This window comes from Myxine glutinosa, chromosome 5, assembly GCF_964187855.1.
Source record: "Myxine glutinosa chromosome 5, kmMyxGlut1.1, whole genome shotgun sequence".
Taxonomy (NCBI): Eukaryota; Metazoa; Chordata; class Myxini; order Myxiniformes; family Myxinidae; genus Myxine; species Myxine glutinosa.
Window position 1 is genome coordinate 120,708,357 of NC_136265.1, and position 26,764 is coordinate 120,735,120.

At 43.7% G+C, this 26,764-nt stretch overlaps 1 protein-coding gene across 3 annotated transcripts in view; it reads left to right on the forward strand.

The window, feature by feature from the left end:
* Positions 1-18,353, forward strand: part of PSPC1 (paraspeckle component 1) — a 41,922-nt gene extending 23,569 nt beyond the window's left edge. For 2 of the 3 annotated variants that reach the window (XM_068116389.2, XM_068116390.2), the window contains 5 exons: positions 7,480-7,575; positions 7,678-7,874; positions 8,013-8,070; positions 15,198-15,288; positions 15,521-18,353. In XM_068116389.2, coding sequence (XP_067972490.2) covers positions 7,480-7,575; positions 7,678-7,874; positions 8,013-8,070; positions 15,198-15,288; positions 15,521-16,186 — 1,108 coding nt within the window. In that variant the 3' untranslated portion in view covers positions 16,187-18,353. The remainder of the gene's footprint in view (positions 1-7,479; positions 7,576-7,677; positions 7,875-8,012; positions 8,071-15,197; positions 15,289-15,520) is intronic. The other variant, XR_013623546.1, reaches the window with a different exon arrangement.
* Positions 18,354-26,764: the final 8,411 nt, after the last annotated feature.

Genomic DNA, 26,764 nt, shown 5'->3' on the forward strand with positions numbered 1-26,764 from the left:
ACACACCTTAAAAGAGGTATGTGTGGTGTTGCCCCCTCCCACTTTTAATTACTCATTACATCGTTTCCATTAAAAACATCGCTTCTACTGCTCCAGCCGCAGCATTCGTCACTTTGTCTGCTCATCCGCATGACCAAAACGAAATAAAGGGAGCTCAACCATTCCACAGCGCTTTTAATGGCGCATGCCATAGGAACTCAACGCAATTTCGACTCGGCCAGAAAACAAGCAAATTTTGCAGGATGTTAACTGGAATTAGTCGTGAAAATATATCCAAAATACACAAAAATACACACCCACACAAATAAACAACATTTATTCTGTTCAACAGAACAAACATTTCCTATATCATGACATGCATGTCTTCAAAATTATATGACCAAGAGAAAAGTAAAACTAATTAAAACTGCGGGCAGTGATAATCCGGGGACCATACCGCTCCATCCTGATTGGACGGGTGCGTGCTAGAGTCGTTAATACCGACAGTCCAGATCCGATTGTTCAAAATTTCAACTCAATCGATCGAAAAATGAACGCAGGGATGCATTTTAAAGGTGCAGTGGCACTAACTGAGTTGCCACGAATATGGCCACGAAATTGCCAATATGGCCATCACAAAATATTTTCCTTAATCAATTGGCTCATAGCATAACCAATCTGCAAGTATTTCATCCGAAGATGTATCTCTGAGGACTTTTAATTAAATAAGTCATTTATAAATCAACGAGTTAATTTATTAAATGATTAATCAATAAATCAAAATTTTCCTTGACAGCAACATCACTTGGTCAGTGTCATGTCCAAATATCAGCTTCCTTACTCAAAAGGTGCCTGAGTTAATGTAATGTAATTACTGTAATAAGATTACTGCAATTACTGTAACTAGGGCATGCCCGTACTATATCTATATCTAAAATTATATCCCCCCCCCCTCTATTTACATGAAATGGTTTGGTCCAAAGCGAACGGCTTGCGAGTACGGTGACAATCCCCCCCCTCTATTTACATGAAATGGTTTGGTCCATTCGCAAAGCCAAAGCGAACGGCAGTTACGAATCGCAGTTACGATGAATCGCAAAGTAGTTTTAATTAGTTTTAAAACATAGTTTAACGCCAACATAGTTTGCCAACGTGAAATAAATGAATACGCTCTCAAATGTGCCGTCCGAGGCAGAGTCTGTTCGGCACGTTCGGCACACGTGATAGCTCGCTGCTCTCTGATTGGTTGAATCGTTTTTTGGACATAGCTCGGTAACTACTTGTCCGATTAATATGAAACCTTGAAAAGGCACATCCTCGGGTCCCCAGCAATATACCTGGCAAGTTTCAAGTATATCGGACCGGTAGTTGTCGAGAAACAGCGGTCGCATACACACACACACACACACAGACAGAGATTAGTGGAATTATAGATAGATGATTACTGTAATTACCGGAACTGTAATTACTGTAATTACCTCAGGTAATTACTGTAATGTAATTACTGTAATTTAATAAGAAATGTAATTAATTAAATAAGTACTTCATTAATCGCTAATAATTAAATAACTCGTGAATTCTTATCCGATTTACTTAACATTTGAGTGTCCCCAAAACGTTGGAGCAAAACGTTGCAACAACGAAAGTGAAACGTTGTAGCGACGTTGTGAAAACGTCAGCAAAACCCAACATTTGAATGTCCCCAAAACGTTGCAACAACGAAAGTGAAACGTTGTGGCGACGTTGTGGAAACGTTAGCAAAACCCAACATTTGAATGTTCCCAAAACGTTGGAGCAAAACGTTGCAACAACGAAAGTGAAACGTTGTGGCGACGTTGTGGAAACGTTAGCAAAACCCAACATTTGAATGTTCCCAAAACGTTGGAGCAAAACGTTGCAACAACGAAAGTGAAACGTTGTGGCGACGTTGTGGAAACGTTAGCAAAACCCATCATTTGAATGTTCCCAAAACGTTGGAGCAAAACGTTGCAACAACGAAAGTGAAACGTTGTGGCGACGTTGTGGAAACGTTAGCAAAACCCAACATTTGAATGTTCCCAAAACGTTCCAACAACAAATGATCACAAGTAATTATCACATTGCAATGACCTCTAAACATTCCTAAACCAATAAGCTAGTCTGGCGATGCCAAATACCTCACACGTCTGTCATCTTAGAAGTCGCTGTTTGCTTTAGACAAATACTTATCAAAGCCTTCAGACAAACTATTAGCAATATTATTCCTAGGATTAAAATTATTAGGATTATTATCAAATATTTATCAAAATATTAGGATCATCATCAAACCAATGAATGACTCAATTTTTTAATGACTACATCCAAACCTAGATATTTTGAGTTCCGTAACTTTAATACTTCAAATTTTCCATTCCTTCCCTTCCTGATCCTTAGATGTAGGGATGGGTTCTTTTTAGGATCATGTTGCATCGAGCATTATTTTCCAAAACAGTGTGAACATTAAACTACACCATTACCTCTGACATCCCACAATTAACATTAGCTTTCCCATGATGTCGCGATATGACCTTATAATCCCATAAAACTCTTCGTTGCTTTAACATCCAATATGAAAATTCTCATCTATCTATAATTCCAGTAATCTCTGTCTGTACGTTTGTACGTTTGTACGTCTGTACGTCTGTTTGTCTGTGACCGCTGTTTCTCGACAACCACGGGTCCGATATACTTTTAACTTGCCAGGTATATTGCTGGGGACCCGAGGATGTGCCTTTTCAAGGTTTCATATTAATCGGACAATTACTTACCGAGCTATGTACAAAAAACGATTCAACCAATCAGAGAGCAGCGAACGATCGCGTGTGCCGAACGTGGCGGGCACACTCTGCCTCGGATGGCACATTTGAGAGCGTATTCATTTATTTCACGTTTGCAAACTATGTTGGCGTTAAACTATGTTTTACAACTAATAAAAACGAATTTGCGATTCATTCGCTTTCCTGCGCGTTTGTGTACGCGATGGCGATTTCTTTACCAAACTCCGGAAGCCGTTCGCTTTGGACCGAACCATTGCATGTAAATAGAGGGGGGGGATTGTCACCACTCGCAAGCCGTTCGCTTTGGACCAAACCATTTCATGTAAATAGAGGGGGGGGATATAATTTTAGATATATATATAGTACGGGCATGCCCTAGTTTAATAGCAATTCTAATAATCCGACCATAATTGAAATAAACAACGTCAGAACATCAACAAAGATATGCAACATCTTGGTTGGTCAACGTCTTTATACTCATTTTGCTTGTCTGTCTACTTTTGTTTCCTGGTAACACCTGAATACTTTTGTTTCCTAGTAACACCTAGTTTCCTTGTTACCTCTACCTATGATTTAATAACACTTTCCACAGTTAGACCCATCAAAATTTTTCTAATAATCCTAAATTATTCACCTTCATCCGTTTTTCAACAAAACTACATGTGAAAAATGGAGATTTCATCAGTACTTGAAGGTGTAAAAATTTGACTTTGAAATTTTAAATCAACAAGCATTCTGATATGTGCCTAAACGATCAACAACTATTCTGCAATATTTTGCCTAAATTATGTCCGTAAGTCTTCAGATATATTTTTCTAGGTAATTAGTATCACACCAACACCGAAAATATAATTTCATCTCATAGCAATTTTATATTAAAATAAATAGTATGTCATTTCTCTTGAAACAATCCAGCCATAAATATTATTTGGAAGTCTTCTGCTGTCAGAACACAATTTCTCTGCCGTCAAAGGTTAAAGTTTGGCCTCGGTGACTCCTCAGCTAATTGTCACTTTTTCTTGACAAAAACAAATATCTTTTATATTTATCCCATTAAAATCTCATTACAATCCCATATCTTGTCACCCTTTGCATTGTTGAAAGCAATTAATTCCATAACTCAATTTTACCTTACATCCTTACATTACATTACACCCTTACATCCTTTTTTTTTTAAATCCCATTAAACTTGTTCAAAGAACGTTCATTTCGCAAAATCGAACCAACCACAACCTTCGCCATTAATATCTATTGTAAGCGTGCCGAATCAATAAGTATCACTTTTCCTATGAGCCTCGACCAGAGGGTGGTTGTTACTCACAAACACTCGTCGCTAGCTGTTCCATTGTCTGTTGATTTTCATTCTGCTGCCTATTTCCATTGAGCCATCAGAGTGGAATTTGGAATTTTTATTTCTCTGAGCTCATGAAAGTGGTGACAATGGGTGGTCTGCCATTGCTTTTCCACAAAAGCACTTAATTATTGTCTTTCATTCAACCATGAAGCATGTCTCAAAGGCTTAGTGATGGACCTGGACAAAATTTGATGCAATTTTCATCCAATCGCCATCTTTCATAATAATTCTGGACCGGTATGAGATGGGGTTGTCTGTCATGAATTTATTTGTTGATCGAACGACTTTTAGACATGGTGGGAAAACTGAAAAAAATTATTTATTTAAAACGGGTGTACACGATTGTACACGTGTACGGACCTTACCGAACCTTACCGAACCGGCAAACAAATCGCCTCATGGTGCACTTCATGAGCCGATTTGCCTGCAGACCAGAGTAAGGCTTTTGTACATATCCTCGCAAGCTCACGAATAATAGAATCATTTAAAACGTTCCATCCTTGGATTACCTATGGACAATCACAAGTCCCACACACCAAATCCTCCATGTATATACACATAACTATTCCCAAGTTCGTAAATCATACTGGACAAAAACAAGACACACTCACCTTTAAAGGTCTTGTATGTGTCCAATTGATCTCAGCGGTGCCTCCAAATTGTAGGGGAAGTGGTGGGGTGAGACTCAAGACGCCAATGGTCGGAAACAGGTTTTACAAAAGGTCTGGTTTATTAACTGGTTATTCACTTCATTCCATTACCAAATAATACCGTTTAACTCAATGGACCAGGTTAACTCTATTCGCATGGTCCTTCTCGTTCGGCCGATGTTCCTCCGCCATTCCCGTCGGGCAGAGGTTCTGAGTATGAGTGCTCTCTCTCAGCGCTGTTCACAGGGTTCCGTTCCGTTCCGTAGGTCAGAGCTTCTCGTGACAAGTCTCCTGACTCATAGTTTGCTCTGGTTTTTATGGGCCTTGTCGCGCTAATCCCTTCTCCGCTAATGCCCCGAGGTCATGCATGCACCGAGTCCTGGCACCAGCTCACTCCCCTCCTGCTGCGAGTTCCATTTACCAAACGATAGGGGGGTGCTCCAGCCTGGGGCTGTGACCAGGTGGACAAGAGATTACCATGTTCGTGCACATTCTTGGCATTCATTTCTATCTGCTTCGTTACCAGTCTTAATCAATGAGTTACCAGTGCCAATCAATAAGTTACACTGAGTTACACTTCCACAGCGTTCCCACCAGAGTTGACTTGTTTGGCATTCCCACCAGAGTTTACTTGTTTGGCATTCCCACCAGAGTTTACTTGTTTGGCGTTCCCACCAGAGTTTACTTGTTTGGCGTTCCCACCAGAGTTTACTTGTTTGGCGTTCCCACCAGAGTTTACTTGTTTGGCGTTCCCACCAGAGTTTACTTGTTTGGTGTTCCCACCAGAGTTTACTTGTTTGGCGTTCCCACCAGAGTTTACTTGTTTGGCGTTCCCACCAGAGTTTACTTGTTTGGCGTTCCCACCAGAGTTTACTTGTTTGGCGTTCCCACCAGAGTTTACTTGTTTGGCGTTCCCACCAGAGTTTACTTGTTTGGCGTTCCCACCAGAGTTTACTTGTTTGGCGTTCCCACCAGAGTTTACCTGTTTGGCGTTCCCACCAGAGTTTACTTGTTTGGTGTTCCCACCAGAGTTTACTTGTTTGGTGTTCCCACCAGAGTTTACTTGTTTGGCGTTCCCACCAGAGTTTACCTGTTTGGCGTTCCCACCAGAGATTACTTGTTTGGCGTTCCCACCAGAGTTTACTTGTTTGGCGTTCCCACCAGAGTTTACTTGTTTGGCGTTCCCACCAGAGTTTACTTGTTTGGCGTTCCCACCAGAGTTTACTCTTTTGGCGTTCCCACCAGAGTTTACTTGTTTGGCGTTCCCACCAGAGTTTACATGTTTGGCATTCCCACCAGAGTTTCCTTGTTTGGCGTTCCCACCAGAGTTTACTTGTTTGGCGTCCCCACCAGAGTTTACTTGTTTGGCGTTCCCACCAGAGTTTCCTTGTTTGGCGTTCCCACCAGAGTTTACTTGTTTGGCGTCCCCACCAGAGTTTACTTGTTTGGCGTTCCCACCAGAGTTTACTTGTTTGGCGTTCCCACCAGAGTTGATTTGTTTGGCGTTCCCACCAGTCGACTAGTTTGGTGTTCCCACCAGAGTTTACTTGTTTGGCGTCCCCACCAGAGTTTACTTGTTTGGCGTTCCCACCAGAGTTTACTTGTTTGGCGTTCCCACCAGAGTTGACTTGTTTGGCGTTCCCACCAGAGTTGACTTGTTTGGCGTTCCCACCAGAGTTGACTTGTTTGGCGTTCCCACCAGAGTTGACTTGTTTGGCGTTCCCACCAGAGTTTACTTGTTTGGCGTTCCCACCAGTGTCGACTAGTTTGGCGTTCCCACAAGAGTTTACTTGTTTGGCGTTCCCACCAGAGTTTACTTGTTTGGTGTTCCCATTTCAGCAATCCCCCCTTTCAAATTCTCATTTCCTGGTAATTTTTCCCAATGTATATTGATGCATGAAAAAAATTATCAACATTTTAACATCCTTGTCATACGTCCGTGTGATGGCGGTCGATTTTTACGGCGTAGCCTGTCGGGCAAAGCAGTCTAGAACAGTGTTTGTCTGTCCATATGTCTTTATGTATGTATGTATGTTGTCTCTCACAAACGTACACCAATCAGAGCTGAGGTTCTGGTTATATGACAGGGGTGATGTGATTACATGTGTGATGTCATTACAGCGTACGACGGCTGACTCCACACACCACCATTTTGATTCTTATGCCGTTCATGTCGAACCTGTCATATATCACAATCACCATGCTCTACCTTTACCCTTTTCATTCAGTGTGAAATACAAACAAACCGCTTCTGACAAATTAGCCCAGGCTTCTTAATACAGTAGTATCGTTTTCGTAATAATAAGAACGTTAATAATATCGTCATATAAACGTAACACTGCAATCTCTTTGTCGTGACTGTAAAGTTACTGTATTGAAGCGGGGTATGGTTGGTTCTTTGTTAACTTGAAACGTATAGAATAAACCAGTGTGTCAATGCAATCTCTTCACTTCCTGGTGACGACTTAGAGACATAGAGTACTTCAAAATAATTTAATACTTACATTATTTGCTAACTGGTATCCCCACCCATGTCATACCATCCTCTTCAACTAAAGTATCAAACAAGCCCGGCTACACTGTTAAGCTGTTAGGGTTTCGGTCTTCTTTTATTTACAAGTTTATCTTCGAGTTCTCGAAAATGTAAAGGAAAAATTAATGCATTTGTTTCTCTCCCAATCAATACCTGCTGACACACCAGTTGCCTTCGTCCTATCATTGTTGAGCCAATTCAGCACTACGACGATGAGGATGGAATTCCAGAGTCACGCATCACGCGTTCCATTCAGTTCTACAGGTACCTCGCCCCATACGTGGCTCTATTCCAGACACATCGCGACTTGCTGGAGCCAACATGGATGCTAAATTTCCCTTTCACTTATCCTCCACTCCGATTTAGGGAGCGGGGTAAGGCACCGCGGTTTGCAGAGCCAGGTACACTAGAGTTTGAGTATGCCACACGATGGAAGGCCTTGGATGTCATGGAAACCCATCACAAGCAGGAGTTGCTCCAGCGGTTGCAGGAAGCCCGTGGGAGGCTGGAGGCCGAGATGGAGGCGGCTTACCATGAGAGGCAGGCTGCCCTCCATCATTTGGGTGAGTGGAAGGGGGCATGATGGCGGTCGATAGCTCGGCACCGAGAGCAGAAATAAAAGCTGCATTCGGCCCATGCGTGTTTACTCTTTCATGCTTGGCACACGTTTGAACTGATTTTCCCTTTCCCTTGCTCTGTAGAAGTGTCACAAAGTCAAGAAGTTCGAGAGTCGGGAGGAATGGTTCAGCAGGAGGCGAGGTTTGTATTTTCATTTTGTCGCACTTCACTTTGCAAATCTGCCTCATCTCCCTTATTCAACCTTGTCACGTTTCACCTTTTAAATCTCATTGGATGACACACAAAACTGCATTTTTAGCCGCGTCGCAGACGCTGGTCATAGAGTGCCCTCTGCTGTTGTTGTTGTTCTTCTTCTTGTTCTTCTTCTTCTTGTTGTTCTTGCAGAGAAGACAAAACCTCAAAGCTCCACCCATTCTGGGAACCATAGCTCCACCCATTTTGGGAGAGGCTTCATATAAACAAATATCCACCATTTTATTAACTCGCATAGCTTTGAGGCCTGTTTTGTAGGCCCGTGGTGTCTTCCTCTCTCACACAGTTTTATTTCAAATAAAATTCGATATATCATTTCATTTTTCACAGTCGCTAACATAGTTTTAGACTCGGTTGAAAAAAAACGGGAAGAAAATCCAATGAAAGTTGCCCTTTATAGAACGAAATGAATTCTCAAAGGCCTGTAACTTCAAGTCCATTGAGATTTTTTTTTTTTTAATCGCGGCATGGTCAGTCATACACCGCCCGAAACAACAGACGGGAAAATGCCGAGATATATATATTTTGTTTAAATCGCGGCATGGTCAGTCATACACCGCCTGAAATAACAGACGGGAAAATGCCGAGATATATTAAAAATTCGTCCATTTGATGACAATCGTCACGATGAAATATTTAATTTATACGTCGTCACAATAATGTGGAGAGAGGAGCATAGCTTCGTTTACGTGTCGCCACACACGGGAAATTACCGAGATATATTTTCACTTTGCACAAAAATAACATCAAGTAATCGAATCAATAGGAATGTCCTGTGCCTATAACATCGACGTTATAGGCACAGCTGCATCTAGGCATTGTGTAACATCGACGCGGCTTTTGTTTTAATTAAAACTTTTTGTACTTGTTAATGAGTAAACGAAGCTTTGTAAATTTAATTATACTCTCACTTGATACAAGGGGTGTCCACTGTCCATAACTCAATACCCTCGGTGCCTCAAATGGTCAAAATTTATCAAAATGTTTTCTCGACAATGTTTTTTTTTGTTTTTCAACCTTTTGTAAATTGTACGGAATCTCATCGCAATCGTGCATGAATGAGCAGAGGGGAGTGAGATAATATTTACTCTGTCCCCCTGTCTGGCAGTCAAACAAAATTGGAAACTATTCCAAACAGGAAACTTACTGTTTTTAAGGACACAAATAACGGGCATGAAGAACTTATTTGCCCCCCTCCACTCGCTAAAAGTTCTGAAGGTGGGGCGACGCACTTTATCTTCGTAAATGTGTACCATGTAGCTCCCGGTGATGGGAGAAGGTATTACGAGTGACGCTTCAGAACCCTCTTTTTTCGATCATGAGGAAGAGGACCCCATGTTATTTTCACATTTGCTGAGCCTATGTTGCTTTGGACTCGACAGCAGCTTATCCAGCACCACTTGCTCAGCAAAAAGCTTATCCAACACCAGCACTCGCGCAAAAAGCTTATCAAGCACCAGCACTCGCAAAAAGCTTATCCAGCACCAGCACTCACGCAAAAAGCTTATCCAGCACCAGCACTCACGCAAAAAGCTTATCCAGCACCAGCACTCACGCAAAAAGCTTATCCACCACCAGCACTCATGCAAAAAGCTTATCCAGCACCAGCACTCACGCAAAAAGCTTATCCAGCACCAGCACTCACGCAAAAAGCTTATCCAGCACCAGCACTCACGCAAAAAGCTTATCCAGCACCAGCACTCACGCAAAAAGCTTATCCACCACCAGCACTCATGCAAAAAGCTTATCCAGCACCAGCACTCACGCAAAAAGCTTATCCAGCACCAGCACTCACGCAAAAAGCTTATCCAGCACCAGCACTCACGCGAAAAGCTTATCCACCACCAGCACTCATGCAAAAAGCTTATCCAGCACCAGCACTCACGCAAAAAGCTTATCCAGCACCAGCACTCACGCAAAAGGCTTATCCAGCACTGGCACTCACGCAAAAAGCTTATCCAACACCAGCACTCACACAAAAACCTTATCCAGCACCAGCACTCACACAAAAAGCTTATCCACCACCGGCACTCATGCAAAAAGCTTATCAAGCACCAGCACTCATGCAAAAAGCTTATCCAGCACCAGCACTCACGCAAAAAGCTTATCCAGCACCAGCACTCATGCAAAAAGCTTATCCAGCACCAGCACTCATGCAAAAAGCTTATCCAGCACCGGCACTCACGCAAAAAGCTTATCCAGCACCAGCACTCACGCAAAAAGCTTATCCAACACCAGCACTCATGCAAAAAGCTTATCCAGCACTCGCGCAAAAAGCTTATCCAGCACCAGCACTCGCGCAAAAAGCTTATCCAGCACCAGCACTCATGCAAAAACCTTATCCAGTACCAGCACTCATGCAAAAAGCTTATCCAGCACCAGCACTCACGCAAAAACCTTATCCAGCACCAGCACTCACGCAAAAAGCTTATCCAGCACCAGCACTCACGCAAAAAGCTTATCCAACACCAGCACTCACACAAAAACCTTATCCAGCACCAGCACTCACACAAAAAGCTTATCCACCACCGGCACTCATGCAAAAAGCTTATCAAGCACCAGCACTCATGCAAAAAGCTTATCCAGCACCAGCACTCACGCAAAAAGCTTATCCAGCACCAGCACTCATGCAAAAAGCTTATCCAGCACCAGCACTCACGCAAAAAGCTTATCCAGCACCAGCACTCACACAAAAAGCTTATCCACCACCGGCACTCATGCAAAAAGCTTATCAAGCACCAGCACTCATGCAAAAAGCTTATCCAGCACCAGCACTCACGCAAAAAGCTTATCCAGCACCAGCACTCATGCAAAAAGCTTATCCAGCACCAGCACTCACGCAAAAAGCTTATCCAGCACCGGCACTCACGCAAAAAGCTTATCCAGCACCAGCACTCACGCAAAAAGCTTATCCAACACCAGCACTCACGCAAAAAGCTTATCCAGCACTCGCGCAAAAAGCTTATCCAGCACCAGCACTCGCGCAAAAAGCTTATCCAGCACCAGCACTCATGCAAAAACCTTATCCAGTACCAGCACTCATGCAAAAAGCTTATCCAGCACCAGCACTCACGCAAAAACCTTATCCAGCACCAGCACTCACGCAAAAAGCTTATCCAGCACCAGCACTCACGCAAAAACCTTATCCAGCACCAGCACTCATGCAAAAAGCTTATCCAGCACCAGCACTCATGCAAAAAGCTTATCCAATACCAGCACTCACGCAAAAAGCTGATCCAACACCAGCACTTATGCAAAAAGCTGATCCAACACCAGCACTCGCGCAAAAAGCTTATCAAGCACCAACACTAACGCAAAAAGCTTATCCAGCAGCAGCACTCACGCAAAAAGCTTATCCAACATCAGCACTCGCGCAAAAAGCTTATCCAGCACCGGCACTCACGCAAAAAGCTTATCCAGCAGCAGCACTCACGCAAAAAGCTTATCCAACATCAGCACTCGCGCAAAAAGCTTATCCAGCACCGGCACTCACGCAAAAAGCTTATCCAGCAGCAGCACTCACGCAAAAAGCTTATCCAACATCAGCACTCGTGCAAAAAGCTTATCCAACACCAGCACTCACGCAAAAAGCTGATCCAACACCAGCATTCGCGCATAAAGCTTATCAAGCACCAGCACTCACGCAAAAAGCTTATCCAGCACCAACACTCATGCAAATAGCTAATCCAGCACCAGCACTCACGCAAAAAGCTTATCCAGCACCAGCACTCACGCAAAAAGCTTATCCAGCACCAGCACTCACGCGAAAAGCTTGCCACCACCAGCACTCATGCAAAAAGCTTATCCAGCACCAGCACTCACGCAAAAAGCTTATTCAGCACCAGCACTCACGCAAAAGGCTTATCCAGCACCGGCACTCACGCAAAAAGCTTATCCAACACCAGCACTCATGCAAAAACCTTATCCAGCACCAGCACTCACACAAAAAGCTTATCCAGCACCAGCACTCACGAAAAAGCTTATCAAGCACCAGCACTCATGCAAAAAGCTTATCCAGCACCAGCACTCACGCAAAAAGCTTATCCAGCACCAGCACTCATGCAAAAAGCTTATCCAGCACCAGCACTCATGCAAAAAGCTTATCCAGCACCAGCACTCATGCAAAAAGCTGATCCAGCACCGGCACTCACGCAAAAGGTTATCCAGCACCAGCACTCACGCAAAAAGCTTATCCAACACCAGCACTCACGCAAAAAGCTTATCCAACACCAGCACTCACGCAAAAAGCTTATCCAGAACTCACGCAAAAAGCTTATCAAGCACCAGCACTCACGCAAAAAGCTTATCCAACACCAGCACTCACGCAAAAAGCTTATCCAACACCAGCACTCACGCAAAAAGCTTATCCAGAACTCACGCAAAAAGCTTATCCAGCACCAGCACTCACACAAAAAGCTTATCAAGCACCAGCACTCACGCAAAAAGCTTATCAAGTACCGGCACTCACGCAAAAAGCTTATCAAGCACCGGCACTCACGCAAAAAGCTTATCCAACACCAGCACTCACGCAAAAAGCTTATCCAGCACCAGCACTCACGCAAAAACCTTATCCAGCACCAGCACTCATGCAAAAAGCTTATCCAGCACCAGCACTCACGCAAAAAGCTTATCAAGCACCGGCACTCACGCAAAAAGCTTATCCAACACCAGCACTCACGCAAAAAGCTTATCCAACACCAGCACTCACGCAAAAAGCTTATCAAGCACCGGCACTCATGCAAAAAGCTTATCCAACACCAGCACTCACGCAAAAAGCTTATCCAACACCAGCACTCACGCAAAAAGCTTATCCAGCACCAGCACTCACGCAAAAAGCTTATCCAGCACCAGCACTCACGCAAAAAGCTTATCCAGCACCAGCACTCACGCAAAAAGCTTATCCAGCACCAGCACTCACGCAAAAAGCTTATCCAGCACCAGCACTCACGCGAAAAGCTTGCCTCCACCAGCACTCATGCAAAAAGCTTATCCAGCACCAGCACTCACGCAAAAAGCTTATTCAGCACCAGCACTCACGCAAAAGGCTTATCCAGCACCGGCACTCACGCAAAAAGCTTATCCAACACCAGCACTCACGCAAAAACCTTATCCAGCACCAGCACTCACGCAAAAAGCTTATCCACCACCGGCACTCACGCAAAAAGTTTTTCAAGCACCATCACTCACACAAAAAGCTTATCCAGCACCAGCACTCACGAAAAAGCTTATCAAGCACCAGCACTCATGCAAAAAGCTTATCCAGCACCAGCACCCACGCAAAAAGCTTATCCAGCACCAGCACTCATGCAAAAAGCTTATCCAGCACCAGCACTCATGCAAAAAGCTTATCCAGCACCAGCACTCACGCAAAAAGCTGATCCAGCACCGGCACTCACGCAAAAGGTTATCCAGCACCAGCACTCACGCAAAAAGCTTATCCAACACCAGCACTCACGCAAAAAGCTTATCCAACACCAGCACTCACGCAAAAAGCTTATCCAGAACTCACGCAAAAAGCTTATCCAGCACCAGCACTCACGCAAAAAGCTTATCCAGCACCAGCACTCACGCAAAAAGCTTATCAAGTACCGGCACTCACGCAAAAAGCTTATCAAGCACCGGCACTCACGCAAAAAGCTTATCCAACACCAGCACTCACGCAAAAAACTTATCCAGCACCAGCACTCACGCAAAAACCTTATCCAGCACCAGCACTCATGCAAAAAGCTTATCCAGCACCAGCACTCACGCAAAAAGCTTATCCAGCACCAGCACTCACGCAAAAAGCTTATCCAGCACCAGCACTCGCGCAAAAAGCTTATCCAGCACCAGCACTCACGCAAAAACCTTATCCAACACCAGCACTCACGCAAAAAGCTTATCCAGCACCAGCACTGACGCAAAAAGCTTATCCAGCACCAGCACTCATGTAAAAAGCTTATCCAGCACCGGCACTCATGCAAAAAGCTTATCCAGCACCGGCACTCATGCAAAAAGCTTATCCAGCACCGGCACTTATGCAAAAAGCTTATCCATGGGTTGTGTTTCTTTGCCAATCAGCTTAGTATCGCTTGCCAACCATCCGTTCCTCATCAATCGTTTAGTTGGAGTGCTTGCATGAGTGCTTAAGCTAGTTGTTGAGCACCCTGCAAGCTGATTTGTTACCAGCACTAGCAGTGGTGTGTTCGATATGTATTAAAATTAGGAATTATATAAATTTTATTGTGATTATTGTTGCATTTGTAAACATTAAATGTAGTTATTATTGCACTTAACCTGCTTTCTCTCATCACCCCCTAATTTTGTAATAGTCCTGTCTCGTTAAACATCAGGGAAAACATGTTTTCATTGATTCATTGTGAGACAGTGCTTTCTTTCCTTGCCATGGAGCAATTCCTTTGCGCGTGTTTATCACCACTTACACACAAGTTGATTTTGTTTGTCGGCAAATTGAGACCTCACCCTTGGGGGGGGGGGCTTTCTCAAAAGATTGTGGACCACGATTGGTCGTGCAGTGGGGGGAGGTGGCAGGAGGAACCGCGTCACTGCTGACAGTGTAACCTTCTAACTGCTGGGATTGTTACCCTGACTCAAGTACTCCACATATTTGGGCCTTGTTGATTTATTGTGAAAAATACATGGCGGTGTTTTTTTTACATTTTTTTGAATTTTCCCCTTTTTCTTCTTCTTTTTTGTATACAAGATCGAGGCTCGTGCAAGAGCCAACGTTAAAGACAAAAAAACAAACGGACACATCAGACAAAATAAAGGGAACAGTAGACAAGATGGGGAGAGAGGGGGAAGCACACAAGTACAACATTTGAGAGCAGGGAGATCTGTGGGAGGGAGAGGGCTTGGGGGGAGGAGGCATGGGAAGGGGGTTGGGGGTGAGAGAGGTATAAAACAAATGGACACTGCTAGGACTTAAATTATATTATTTGGTGTTATCTTATTTGGAACCTCGCCGAGCAGTGGGAGGAAGAAGAATCTATTGGTGTCCCACGTTATTACTCGTCATCTCATGTTTTGTCATCCGTTTGTCTGCACAACCCCAGGCAACAGCCACAGCCCGAGTCGGGGGGTTGGTCCGACCAAAGAGCAACCGGCGTGGAACCCAGCCACAATGCGAGTAACAGAAGAGTACAGGTTTGTGGCTTTGGCCTGATAGCATCAGCATTGCGGCATCATACACAACTGAAACATTACAATTTTAAAATCAGGAAACGTTTCTATTCTCAAATGCGATCACTTCCAGGCGATGCATGTTACGTTGCTGATAACCTCACATCTTGATTACCTGACGAGCCTCTCTCTGGTCTTCTCTCTTTTTCTCTCACTTTCACAACATCTGCCTCCTGAATTTGGGCCTACTCCGCAGGCGGTTCTTGAGGCCTACGTGTCTCAAGCGACCGGCGCCTTTCACGCGCAGTCGGTGGTGGTACCTGGGCGGCCAGGCGTGGTACAGAGGGTGGCTGGGACTTCCGCCACGCAAAGGAGTCAGTACCATACCATGAGTGCCTCTCAGCACCCTTATGCACAGTCCTTTTCCACCGTTGTTCCACGACAACCGTTGTACTGCGGCCAGGGACAGGGTCAAGCCGGCGAGGGAGGCGAACATTTGGTGAGAGCCGGCGATCAATTGGCACAGCGAGTCATACAACAACCTCTCCCGCAACCTATGCACACGCAAAGCCTCGTGTATAGCGAACCTGACATGGTTCAGACTCACTTTGTCCAGTCGCATACGTCACGGCCGACCTACGCACAGTCTTTGACTCCTCAGCCCGTGTGCCACACATCAAGTCCCTGCCCAACCGCTCCGCCGCCTCCTATGGGTGATAAGAGCCTGACTTGCCGGCCGGACTCTCACCCTGGACCCTCATTGGAGCCTGGATCCGATGCCCATTTCTGGCGTGCTCCCGATCCTCATTCTGCCGCACCTGGCCAACAGGGGGCAGGACCTGAATCTGTGTTGTGGTCACAATATGGTGGGGAATATGGTCCGGGGGATGGGGAAAGCGCCAGCAAGCTGAGGAGGTACTGAAGGCCTTGGATGAAATACAACGTCGTATCAGGGACTGCGTAAGTCAATAATAGACCTGTCTGTTTTTTAAAAAATCTTGTTCTTTTTTTATTGCCCACTGGCGTGCACTGTACTTCACCTGTACGAACTGCATTTCTGACTCCATCCATCATTTGAAGTGAAGCACCTGTCTGGATCTCGCCAAATGTTTTCGTCTGGCGCTTGTCGATTGTATAAAAGTGCAGGTGCTTTTATACATTTATATGGGATGGCCATGAAACCGACGACGACGAAGCACCTGGGAGCATCGGAACGGTTGTAAAGAAAGGAAAGAACACCCACTCTCTTCACTGAACAATATTATACATTAATTTTTACTTTTTCTTCTAAAAAATCAGACCACAGATGTCCTATTGTCTCTCCGTACTTATTGATGTTTGCCCGTGTATCGTTGGACAATATATTTTTTATTATTACACCTGTATCCTCTCCCTCTACCTTTATTTTTAAGCTGTGAAGCCGCTTCAATATTTGGCTATGTCTGTCTATGAAAAATGAAGAGAACCTTTCTAATCCACCTTGTTTAATTCTACGAAGTTCTAAAGGGTAATTGTAATGGGTTCTAAAGGGTAATTCGAGGGTTCTAAAGAGTAATTATAGAGGGAATTCGAGGGTTATAAAGGTTCATTATAGAGGGTTCTAGAGGGTTTTAAAGGGTAATTCTAGAGGGTTCTAAAGGGTAATTATCAAGAGAATTCCAGGGGGTCTAAAGCATAATTCTAGAGGGAATTCGAGGGTTCTATAGGGTAATTCTAGAGGGTTCTAAAGGGTAATTATAGAGGGAATTCGAGGGTTCTAAAGGGTAATTATAGAGGGTTCTAAAGGGTAATTCTAGAGGGTTCTAAAGGGTAATTATCAAGGGAATTCCAGGGGGTCTAAAGCATAATTCTAGAGGGAATTCGAGGGTTCTATAGGGTAATTCTAGAGGGTTCTAAAGGGTAATTATAGAGGGAATTCGAGGGTTCTAAAGGGTAATTATAGAGGGTTCTAAAGGGTAATTCTAGAGGGTTCTAAAGGGTAATTATCAAGGGAATTCCAGGGGGTCTAAAGCATAATTCTTGAGGGAATTCGAGGGTTCTATCGGGTATTATAGAGGGTTCTAAAGGGTAATTATAGAGGGAATTCGAGGGTTCTAAAGGGTAATTCTAGAGGGTTCTAAAGGGTAATTCTAGAGGGTTCTAAAGGGGAATTCTTGAGGGTTCTAAAGGGTAATTCTAAAGGGTAATTCTATCGGGTTATAAAGGGTAATTAATTCTGTGGGGTTCTAAAAGGTAATTCTAGAGGGTTCTAAAGGGTAATTCTAGCCCATTTTTCCCATTTCATATTTAAAATGCCAAACTGAACTGCTTCCTTTGGACATTGGTGCGATTTTTATTTACAATCTTGAATCTGCCGTTGCATGAGTTTAACATACGACTTGTTATATAATTGAGTTCCTTCATCATGTTGCTTGTGGTGCATGTTGAGGACTCCAAAAACAATGCCTGATGAGCCAGGCCAGAAATGTAAGTAATGCTTCTTCACAATTGTGCTTCCTGGGGCTTTTGCAGGACCTTCTGGTCACATGGTAGGTCGATTGATCGTGGTGTGTGTGTGTGTGTGTGTGTGTGTGTGTGTGTTAGAGAGATAGACAGAGATGTGGTTGTGGCATGACTGTTGTGTTGTATTACGAGGTAACGATACTGACATGAGGATCCATACCACTGATGCAAGGTTCCCATGGTGATGACCTTTAACCTTTGTGCCTCAGCATTTGAAAACTCTTGATTTTGTACGTCTCTCCCAACCAACCTGCTAATGTGAGTGGATGAAGGTCCTTCTTGTCCAATTCATGGTTTGTTCTCCGTTGTGGTTGGTCCAGCCAATCACAGTAGAGAACTTACCAACATATCTTCTGATAAACTTCCCGATGTCCATTTTGGATGCAGTGACCACGTGGTGTTGATTTTTCCATTGTTGTTGTTTCATTGAACCCGACTGGAGAGGGAGATGAAGAATGTTTTATATATTTTTAGTATTAAAATCATCTTTACCATGTGATGCTGGAACTACGTAGAAACATTTAAGGTCCACGAGCCACAATTTCCATACTTGTGACGTCATTAAAAAATGTTATAATTTTGGAAAACTTGTCCTGAAGTGTTCGATATACTTTGGAAATGAAGAGGAATTTGTTTCGGACATTTCAGGAGAACTTGTGTTTACCAAATGAATAGCCATGAATTTAATCAGGAATTTATTTGATTGGACTCCAGTAGGTAAGATTGGGGGAGAAGGTGAAAGGAAACCATTGGCAGGAAATCAATAAATTGATCAATGCAACGTTTCTTGTTCGGGGAACTTTTATTGGTTTAATGAAAGGTACCACCACAGGTGTTTTGTTCAGCTTTGGGAACATCCTGACCTGAACATTTCCCATTGAGTGAATCAGGGCCGCCGAGAAAGGGAGGGGAGGATGACCACCCTGGGACCCGGACCTGATAGGGGCCCGTAGTTATTCCTTCAATTTGTTGTTTCATTTTGGGAGTGTCGTTATAAATATGAATACATTGCCATGGGGAGTATTATATGCTACTCGTATATATATATATATATGCTGTTGTTGCCCTCTGACGTAGAGTAAACTACTGTAGGAAGAATGTAGATAATGATAATCATGGTAATGGCGTAAATGAACACAGGAGTGTTGGACAAACCCCATCCGGATGAAATGATTTATAAACGAATCCGCATCTTTACTATAAAGTGTGTGTGTGTGTGTGTGTGTTTGTTTGTCTGTGTGTGTGTATGTGTGTGTTTATATGTTTATGTATGTGTGTGTGTATGTGTGTGTATGTTTATGTCTTTGTGTGTCTATATGTTTATGTGTGTGTTTGTGTCTGTCTATTTGTTTGTGTATGTGTATTTGTTTGTGTGTCTTGTGTGTGTGTGTTTGTGTGTGTGTGTCTATTTGTTTGTGTGTTTATATGTGTGTGTGTGTGTGTGTGTTTGTGTCTGTGTGTGTGCGTGTGTGTGTGTGCCTGTGTCTATTTATGTGTGTGTGTGTCTGTGTCTATTTATGTGTGTGTGTGTGTGTGTGTTTATATGTTTATGTGTGTTTGTTTGTGTGTTATGTGTGTTTGTGTTTATGTCTTTGTGTGTTTATATGTTTATGTCTGTGTGTGTGTGTATGTGTTTATTTGTGTGTTGTTATGTGCGTTTGTGTTTAGGTCTTTGTCTGTTTATATGTTTATGTTTGTGTGTGTTTATATGTTTATGTGTGTGTGTTTGTGTGTGTGTGTGTCTATTTGTTTGTGTGTTTATATGTGTGTGTGTTTGTGTCTGTGTGTGCGTGTGTGTGTGTGCCTGTGTCTATTTATGTGTGTGTGTGTCTGTGTCTATTTATGTGTGTGTGTGTGTGTGTGTGTGTTTATATGTTTATGTTTATGTGTGTTTGTTTGTATGTTATGTGTGTTTGTGTTTATGTCTTTGTGTGTTTATATGTTTATGTCTGTGTGTGTGTGTGTGTATATGTTTATGTTTGTTTGTGTGTTATGTGTGTTTGTGTTTAGGTCTTTGTCTGTTTATATATTTATGTTTGTGTGTGTGTGTGTGTGTGTGTGTTTATATGTTTATGTGTGTGTGTTTATATGTTTATGTTTATGTGTGTGTGTTGTTGTGTGTCTGTGTTTTGTCTTTGTGTGTTTATATGTGTGTTTATATGTGTGTGTGTGTGTTTATATGTTTATGTGTGTGTGTGTTTGTGTGTTGTTATGTGTGTCTGTGTTTTTGTCTTTGTGTGTTTATATATGTGTGTGTGTGTGTGTGTGTGTGTGTGTGTGTGTGTGTGTGTGTGTGTGTGTGTGTGTGTGTGTGTGTGTGTGTATATATGTTTGTTTGTGTGTTGTTATGTGTTTGTCTTTGTCTGTTTATATATATACTAGCTGAGGTACCCGGCTTTGCCCGGGTTGAATAAGAATAATACAAATATATGATGAAAAGAACATGTATATTTTAGAGCAATATCACAGTACATTTCCTACATGACGTTTTGTCAATTTTCAATTTCTCAAAACCTCTTGGTACACAACATTTCTGGTTTTCTTGCTTGGTTTTCCAACCCTCGAGCAGCCCACGTACAGCTGGCCATGGGAAGTACCCGGCATTGCCGGGCGGGGCAAGGGAGGGGAGGAGGAAGGGGAGGGGAGGGGAACAGGGGGGAGGGGGAAGGGGAGGGGAGGGGAACAGGGGGGAGGGGAATGGGGGGGGAGGGGAGGAGAGGGTGGGGAGGGGAGGGGGAGGGTGGGGAGGGGAGAAGAGGAGGGAGGGGGAGGAGAGGGGAGAAGAGGAGGGAGGGGGAGGAGAGGGGAGGAGAGGGGAGAAGAGGAGGGAGGGGGAGGAGGAGGAGGAGGAGGAGGAGGGGGGAGGGGGGGAGGGGAGGGGTTTGGAGGAGGAGGGAGGAGGCGGGGGAGGGGAGGGGGGTTTGTGAGAGAGGGGAGGTGAGGGGGGGAGGGGGGGAGGGGAGGGGGAGGGGGGAACGGCTAGCTTGGCAAGCGATAGCAGGCTTTTTACTTTTATTTTTACCTCAATGAGGGCTATATGTATAGTCTGTGCTTGGAGCCTTCAAGTTCAACATAGTTTTTTTATGAAAAATAATGCAGATGTATAACAATCCACCAATGCAAGTTCAGAAATGAATGCAGATCCTTTACTTTGCGATACAAACGCAATTCCTGCCATTTCCACTCACGATCGAGGGCCTCCACAGTGACCGCGCCTCTTCTTCCTCCTACAACTTCGTCTCACTTCTTTCACTCAAAATGCACGAAATTCTGCTGCATGAAATTATGTAGAGGCCTCGTCGGGGGGATATAAGGTAGATAAGGAAGGCGTTGTAACAGAAGAATCAAAATAAAAGTGGAAGAACATAAGGAAATGGGAGCTATTCTGGACCCACAGCCAAACCCGACAAACCATTGCAATACACCCCGAACGTCTAGCGCCGCCACAAACTACACCATGGAATTGCAGCTGGCGCGGTTTTTTTAAACCATTGATATTAAAATAAAACATAGCCTAAAACCACCGGGATTTTATGCTGATTCCGAATGTGTCTAAAACTTTTCTCCGATGTGTAGTTCTTGAGTTATAAGCGGACATCCAGACAGACACTCCTTTATATATCGAGATGTTTGTGTGTGTGTGTGTTTATATGTTTATGTTTGTTTATGTGTGTGTGTGTGTGTGTGTTTATATTTATGTGTGTGTGTGTTTATATTTATGTGTGTGTGTGTTTATATGTTTGTTTGTTTATGTGTGTGTGTTTATATGTTTATGTTTGTTTATGTGTTTGTGTGTTGTTATGTGTGTGTGTAATATCATATTAAATATAAGTTGGGTGCAGGTAGGGGAGTGTTTTCGGCACCTAACAAATGGATTTCTTCAAAATGCCAACAGGTAGAACATCACCGGGCAACGCCAGGTACTTCTGTTAATAAATGAAAAACACCACAATTTCCTTTAACCATAACACGTGTTTGTTCTCATGAAAATACGAAAACCTCCGTAGTTATAGGTTGATAAAAAAAAAATTTTTAAGTGGCCGGATGAAGGGGCCCCGAGACTTCGTATTGTCCTGAGGCCCATTCTGGCTCTCGGCGGCCCTGTGTGACGTCATGGCATTCATGGTTTGTTCGTAAGAGCCACAGGCTTTCTTGCCATCTCAGGTTACATCGACCTGTGGCGGTTTTATTTATTTATTTATTTTGTTATAATTTCCAGTGTTACTTGGATATCATTGTTTGCCAGGGGAATGAATGTGCTACCTACTACGTATATAAAATGTGCTGAAATGAACAAAAAACAATTCATCTCAGGCCACTGCTGAGTCCCCTTCTGCAATGTGGAGTCTGTCTGTCTCATCATGGTGTCTTTTTGGATTTTCACTTCTTCTCTTCCCTTTTATAAGGAGTGAGGCCCAATGGTATCAATTGCTCTTACCCTGCCTTGACCACGATCCTCCTCCACTCCCCTCTGTCTTCGGCCAACTATTTCCACTCCCACCTTATTGAAATCCCTCTTCACACAAGCCTCCCATCTCAACCTCTTTTCCTACCTCATCCTATCCGCTCTCTTTGCCATTCTCTGTTCCCCCATCCACACCAAGTGTCTAGCCCATCTCAGCACACTCCCCGTCAAGCTCATCTGCACACCAATCGACTCCCTCGGTTCATCCAATGTCTTATCCACCCTCTTCACTCGTTTCAGTTGTTCTCGTAAACCTGCAACCTCTGTTGTTGTCTCTACAAAAGGCTTTAGGTTGATCTTTCACATCAACTGATGTGTCTTAATCTCCATCCGATGGACGGTGCACTTGTACATCATGTGCTACCTCCACATCATCCCATGAGAGTAACCTTTTATTACCCTCGCAGGAGGAGAGGGTATTGCATTTGGGTCCGTTTGTGTTTGTCCGCACAGAATAAATGTGATTTTCTCGGCAACCGTTGGTCCGATTGACAGGAAATTTCCACCATAGGTGCAACTCCATCTGTATAAAATTTTAATGATAATTATGACATCGGTCACGTGATATGGGCGCCATTTTGGAAAAACTGAAAAACTTTGCACCTCTATATCTCTGAAAGTGCTGAACAGAAAAAAATTGAGACATGGCTCATTGTAAAGAACTCTCCATGGGGAATAAAATTTGTTAATGATGATGTCATAGGTGCCTCCATTATGACGTCATAATTCGACAAGTATAAAACTTCATCCAATCAAGATTACATTTCTTGAACGTCATCTGGGGATAAATTGGTGGAGGAAAAAAAAAAGATGACGTCATCGGTCACTTGGTTCGGCCGCCATATTTGTTAACGCAAAAGCCTTTAAAACCACTGAAAACACATCCTGGTGAGGGTCTGCAATCTCTGATTGCTTTCTTGTTTTATGATGTGGTTGTTTCATTTGGAGAAAGATTAAAACATGTCCAAATTTCCATTCGTGTCCAGTCTGGTTGACTTGAGCAGCCCATTTGGTCCACTGCAGGATGAAGGCCTTTCCCTCAACATGGTTCGTTCCGTTCCAATGAATGCAACTCGAGGTCATTGTACTCTGGTAAATGTTTCCATTTAATCTCCATCCGATCCTTGGACGACCTCTGCATGATTCAGGGCCCTTGCTTGGTGGCCATTTTGTGATCCTTGTTGTCCACTCTTGCTACGTGTCTCGTCCAGTTCCATTTTTCATCGTTTCTAGAATGTCGAGAGTAAGTTTGGCTGATCCATGTTTCTCTTTTGATTTTACCAAGATGCCATCTTTCTGCCGCGACTTGTGTGGTGATCAATGTCTTGACTTCTTTTGTTAGAGACCATCATTCACTGCCACATATGTCTTTGTTGGGAGAACACAGATTATAAACGTTTCCTTTTCAGACAAAAGGGTAGTTTAGTTTTCACGGCATTTTCAATACGCTTGTCCATCCTGCTCTTCACTTCAAATCCATCTGCACGAGTTGTCCGAAGTAAATGTTACCAGCTGCGTTCTTCCATTCGAACCGTTCTATAGATTATGTGGTTGAACATTTTTACCCTCGCCTAAGGAGAGGGTATTGCATTTGAGTGTTTGTCCGCACAGAATAAATATGATTTTCTCTGCAACCATTGGTCCGATTGACAGGAAATTTTCACCATAGCTGAAACTCCACCTGCAGAATTTTTTGATAATTGTGACGTCATAGGTCACGTGGTTCGGCCGCCATCTTGGAAAAACTGAAAAACTTTGCACCTCTATATCTCCAAAAGCGCTGAATAGAAAGAATTGAGACGTGGCTCATTGTAAAGAAAATAATAATAGCGTAAGGACTCGACGTTGTTATCCCTATTACGCCGCACCCCGTGACCCGATGCCCACGGCACTAATGGATTTACGATCTACGAACCGCGCTCTTTGTTTATCACGTACAACCATACTCGAAAAATCTGAATTAGCCGACGTTGGGGCCCAAAAGCATCCGATTAACTGCCGATACGACGCCATCTTATTGGCGTCTGCTGGGTGAAGGTGAAGCAAGCCGTCCACTGAGTGGACAATCCTGAGCATGCATTTGTGCTGGTGTCGTCGATCGCGGTGTACGCTAACCTCATCAGGTGGGTTTACCATAATTTCTTCCAACCGCGCTCTTTGTTTATCACGTACAGCCATACTCGAAAAATCTGAATTAGTCGACTTTGGGGCCCTAAAGCATCCGATACGATTCCATCATATTGGCGTCTGCTGGGTGAAGGCGAAGCAAGCCGTCCGCTGATTGGACAGGCGAAGGCGAAAGCAAGCCGTCCACTGAGGACAATCCAGAGCATGCATTCAAAAGTATATCGTAGCGTTGTCATTTAAGTAGATTGCAATAAATACGTTGTTCATATACGCACTCTTCATTCTCATCTTTCTTCTTAACTCTTACTCGGACAAGCAAATCCCCTATGCCATCCATAATGGTACACTCTATCCATACACCACATCCTCCCTTCCGTGGATGTTCCACGGGTTTCAGCTAGTTGTAAAGAACTCTCCATGGGGAATAAAATATGTTAATGATGTCTCAGATGCCTCCATTATGATGTCATAATTCGACAAGTACAAAACGTCATCCAATCAAGATGAAATTTCTTGAGCATCATCAAGGGATAAATTTGTGGAGAGAAAACGATAACGATGACGTTATCAGTCACGTGGTTCGGCCGCCATATTTGTTGTAACACAAAAGCCTTTTAAAAAACCACTGAAAACACATCCTGGCGAGGGTCTGCAGTCTTTGATTGCTCTTTCTGGTTATCTTTGTTAAATCCATTTTTAATCCAATCTTGATTTAAAATTGAGCTCTTCCATCATTTTCAGTTCTCAAGGTTTTTATGGCGTATCTCATAGGGCAAAGCAGTCTAGAACAGTGTCTGTCTGTCCGTATTTTTGGAAGTATGTCCCCTCAAAGGTACACCAATCAGAGGTGAGGATATGGTCACATGACGGGTGATGTGATGTGATTACGTCTGTGATGTCATCACGGCGTACGACGGCCGACTCCACAAACCGCCATTTTGATTTCTGTGCCGTTCAGGCCGAACATATTGTCAAACCTGTAATATATCACAATCGCCACAGGATTTGGCCCTCGACTTGCATTGGGGTTTACAAGCACTGCGAAGAGGCATCCGCATAGTTGCTTGTCGCAGGGTTATCTGAACTTTCTGAACAATCCTCTCCAAGAAGTTCTGTCACTCAAGCTTTTGGGTCTCACTATCTGCCATGATCTTTCCTGGGAAAACCACATTTCCAATCAGGCCTCCAAAGCCAGTCGCCGACTGGGCATCCTCCGTCGTGCGAAGTCCTTCCTTGGCACACCTGAGCTCCTCACCACATGCAAGGCTTTCATCCGCAGCTCAATGGAGTACTGTTCTCCCCTCTGGGCTGTTGCTCCTGCCTCACACATAGCTCGGCTTCACGCTGTTGAAACCAAAGCGTTCAGAATCATTGGAATCTTCCGGGATGAAGCCGATTCTGAGGGTCTTTCTCTCACTCACCGCAGGCAGGTTGGTGGTCTTTCCGTGTTCTACCGACTCCTCTCTGGCCTTGCCCCCCCAGCTCTCTCTGGGCTCTGTCCCCCAAATATTCCGACAGGTCGCACAAGATCTGCCAGCAACCCTCTTATGGTTAAACTGCCAAAATCAAGACTCTCTGCTCACCTTCACTCTTTCATTCCTCTTTTCTCCCGCCTCTGGAACAAACTCCCTCACTCTCTTCAATCCCACTCCTCCCTCCAGGTCTTTAAAACAGCTGTTCACCACCATCTCTTATCCTCCCCCATTCAAAACCTTGATCTTTTCCACCCCTGCTAATTTCACCCCAGATTCACTTTTTTGAAATACCAACTTCTTTCCTGGAAGTCCTTGCAGTGTCCTTGTGTTTTATACTTTTCCCACCCCACTTCCCCCCTCCTTCCCACGCCTCCTCCCCCCAAGCCCTCTCCTTCCCACAGATCTCCCTATGTCCCTGCTTCAAATGTTGTTTGTGTGCTTCCTCTTCTCTCCCCATCTTGTCTCCCGCTCCCTTTATTGTATGTTTTGTGTGTCCGTTTTTTTTTTGTGATTAATGTTAGCTCTTTCAGGAGCCTCAATCTTGTATACAAAAAAAAAAAGAAAAAAGTTTCTTCACTATTAAAACTTATGTCACCAATAGCCAATTTAGACTTCATGTGTCTTTTCAAGATTTTTTTGAAAAGGTAGAAACTGCACTTTAGACTCGAAAGGCTGTTGAGTTTTCAAGCTTTGTGAAATTGTGTGTGTCACCTTTTCTTTGATTTATATGGAATTCCATGCTACTTGACAAATCTCCACAAATCTTGCATTTTCACCCTTGGTCAGGTCATGGGTACAACCCTCCCTACCCCTACCGCCCCCACAACGAAATTCTCTGTGTGGATGTATGTGTTTGTACATAGACTGAACAATCAAGAGATTGACCTCAAACAAAAAAATGATGCCATTTGGACCATCATTGCTGTGGTGC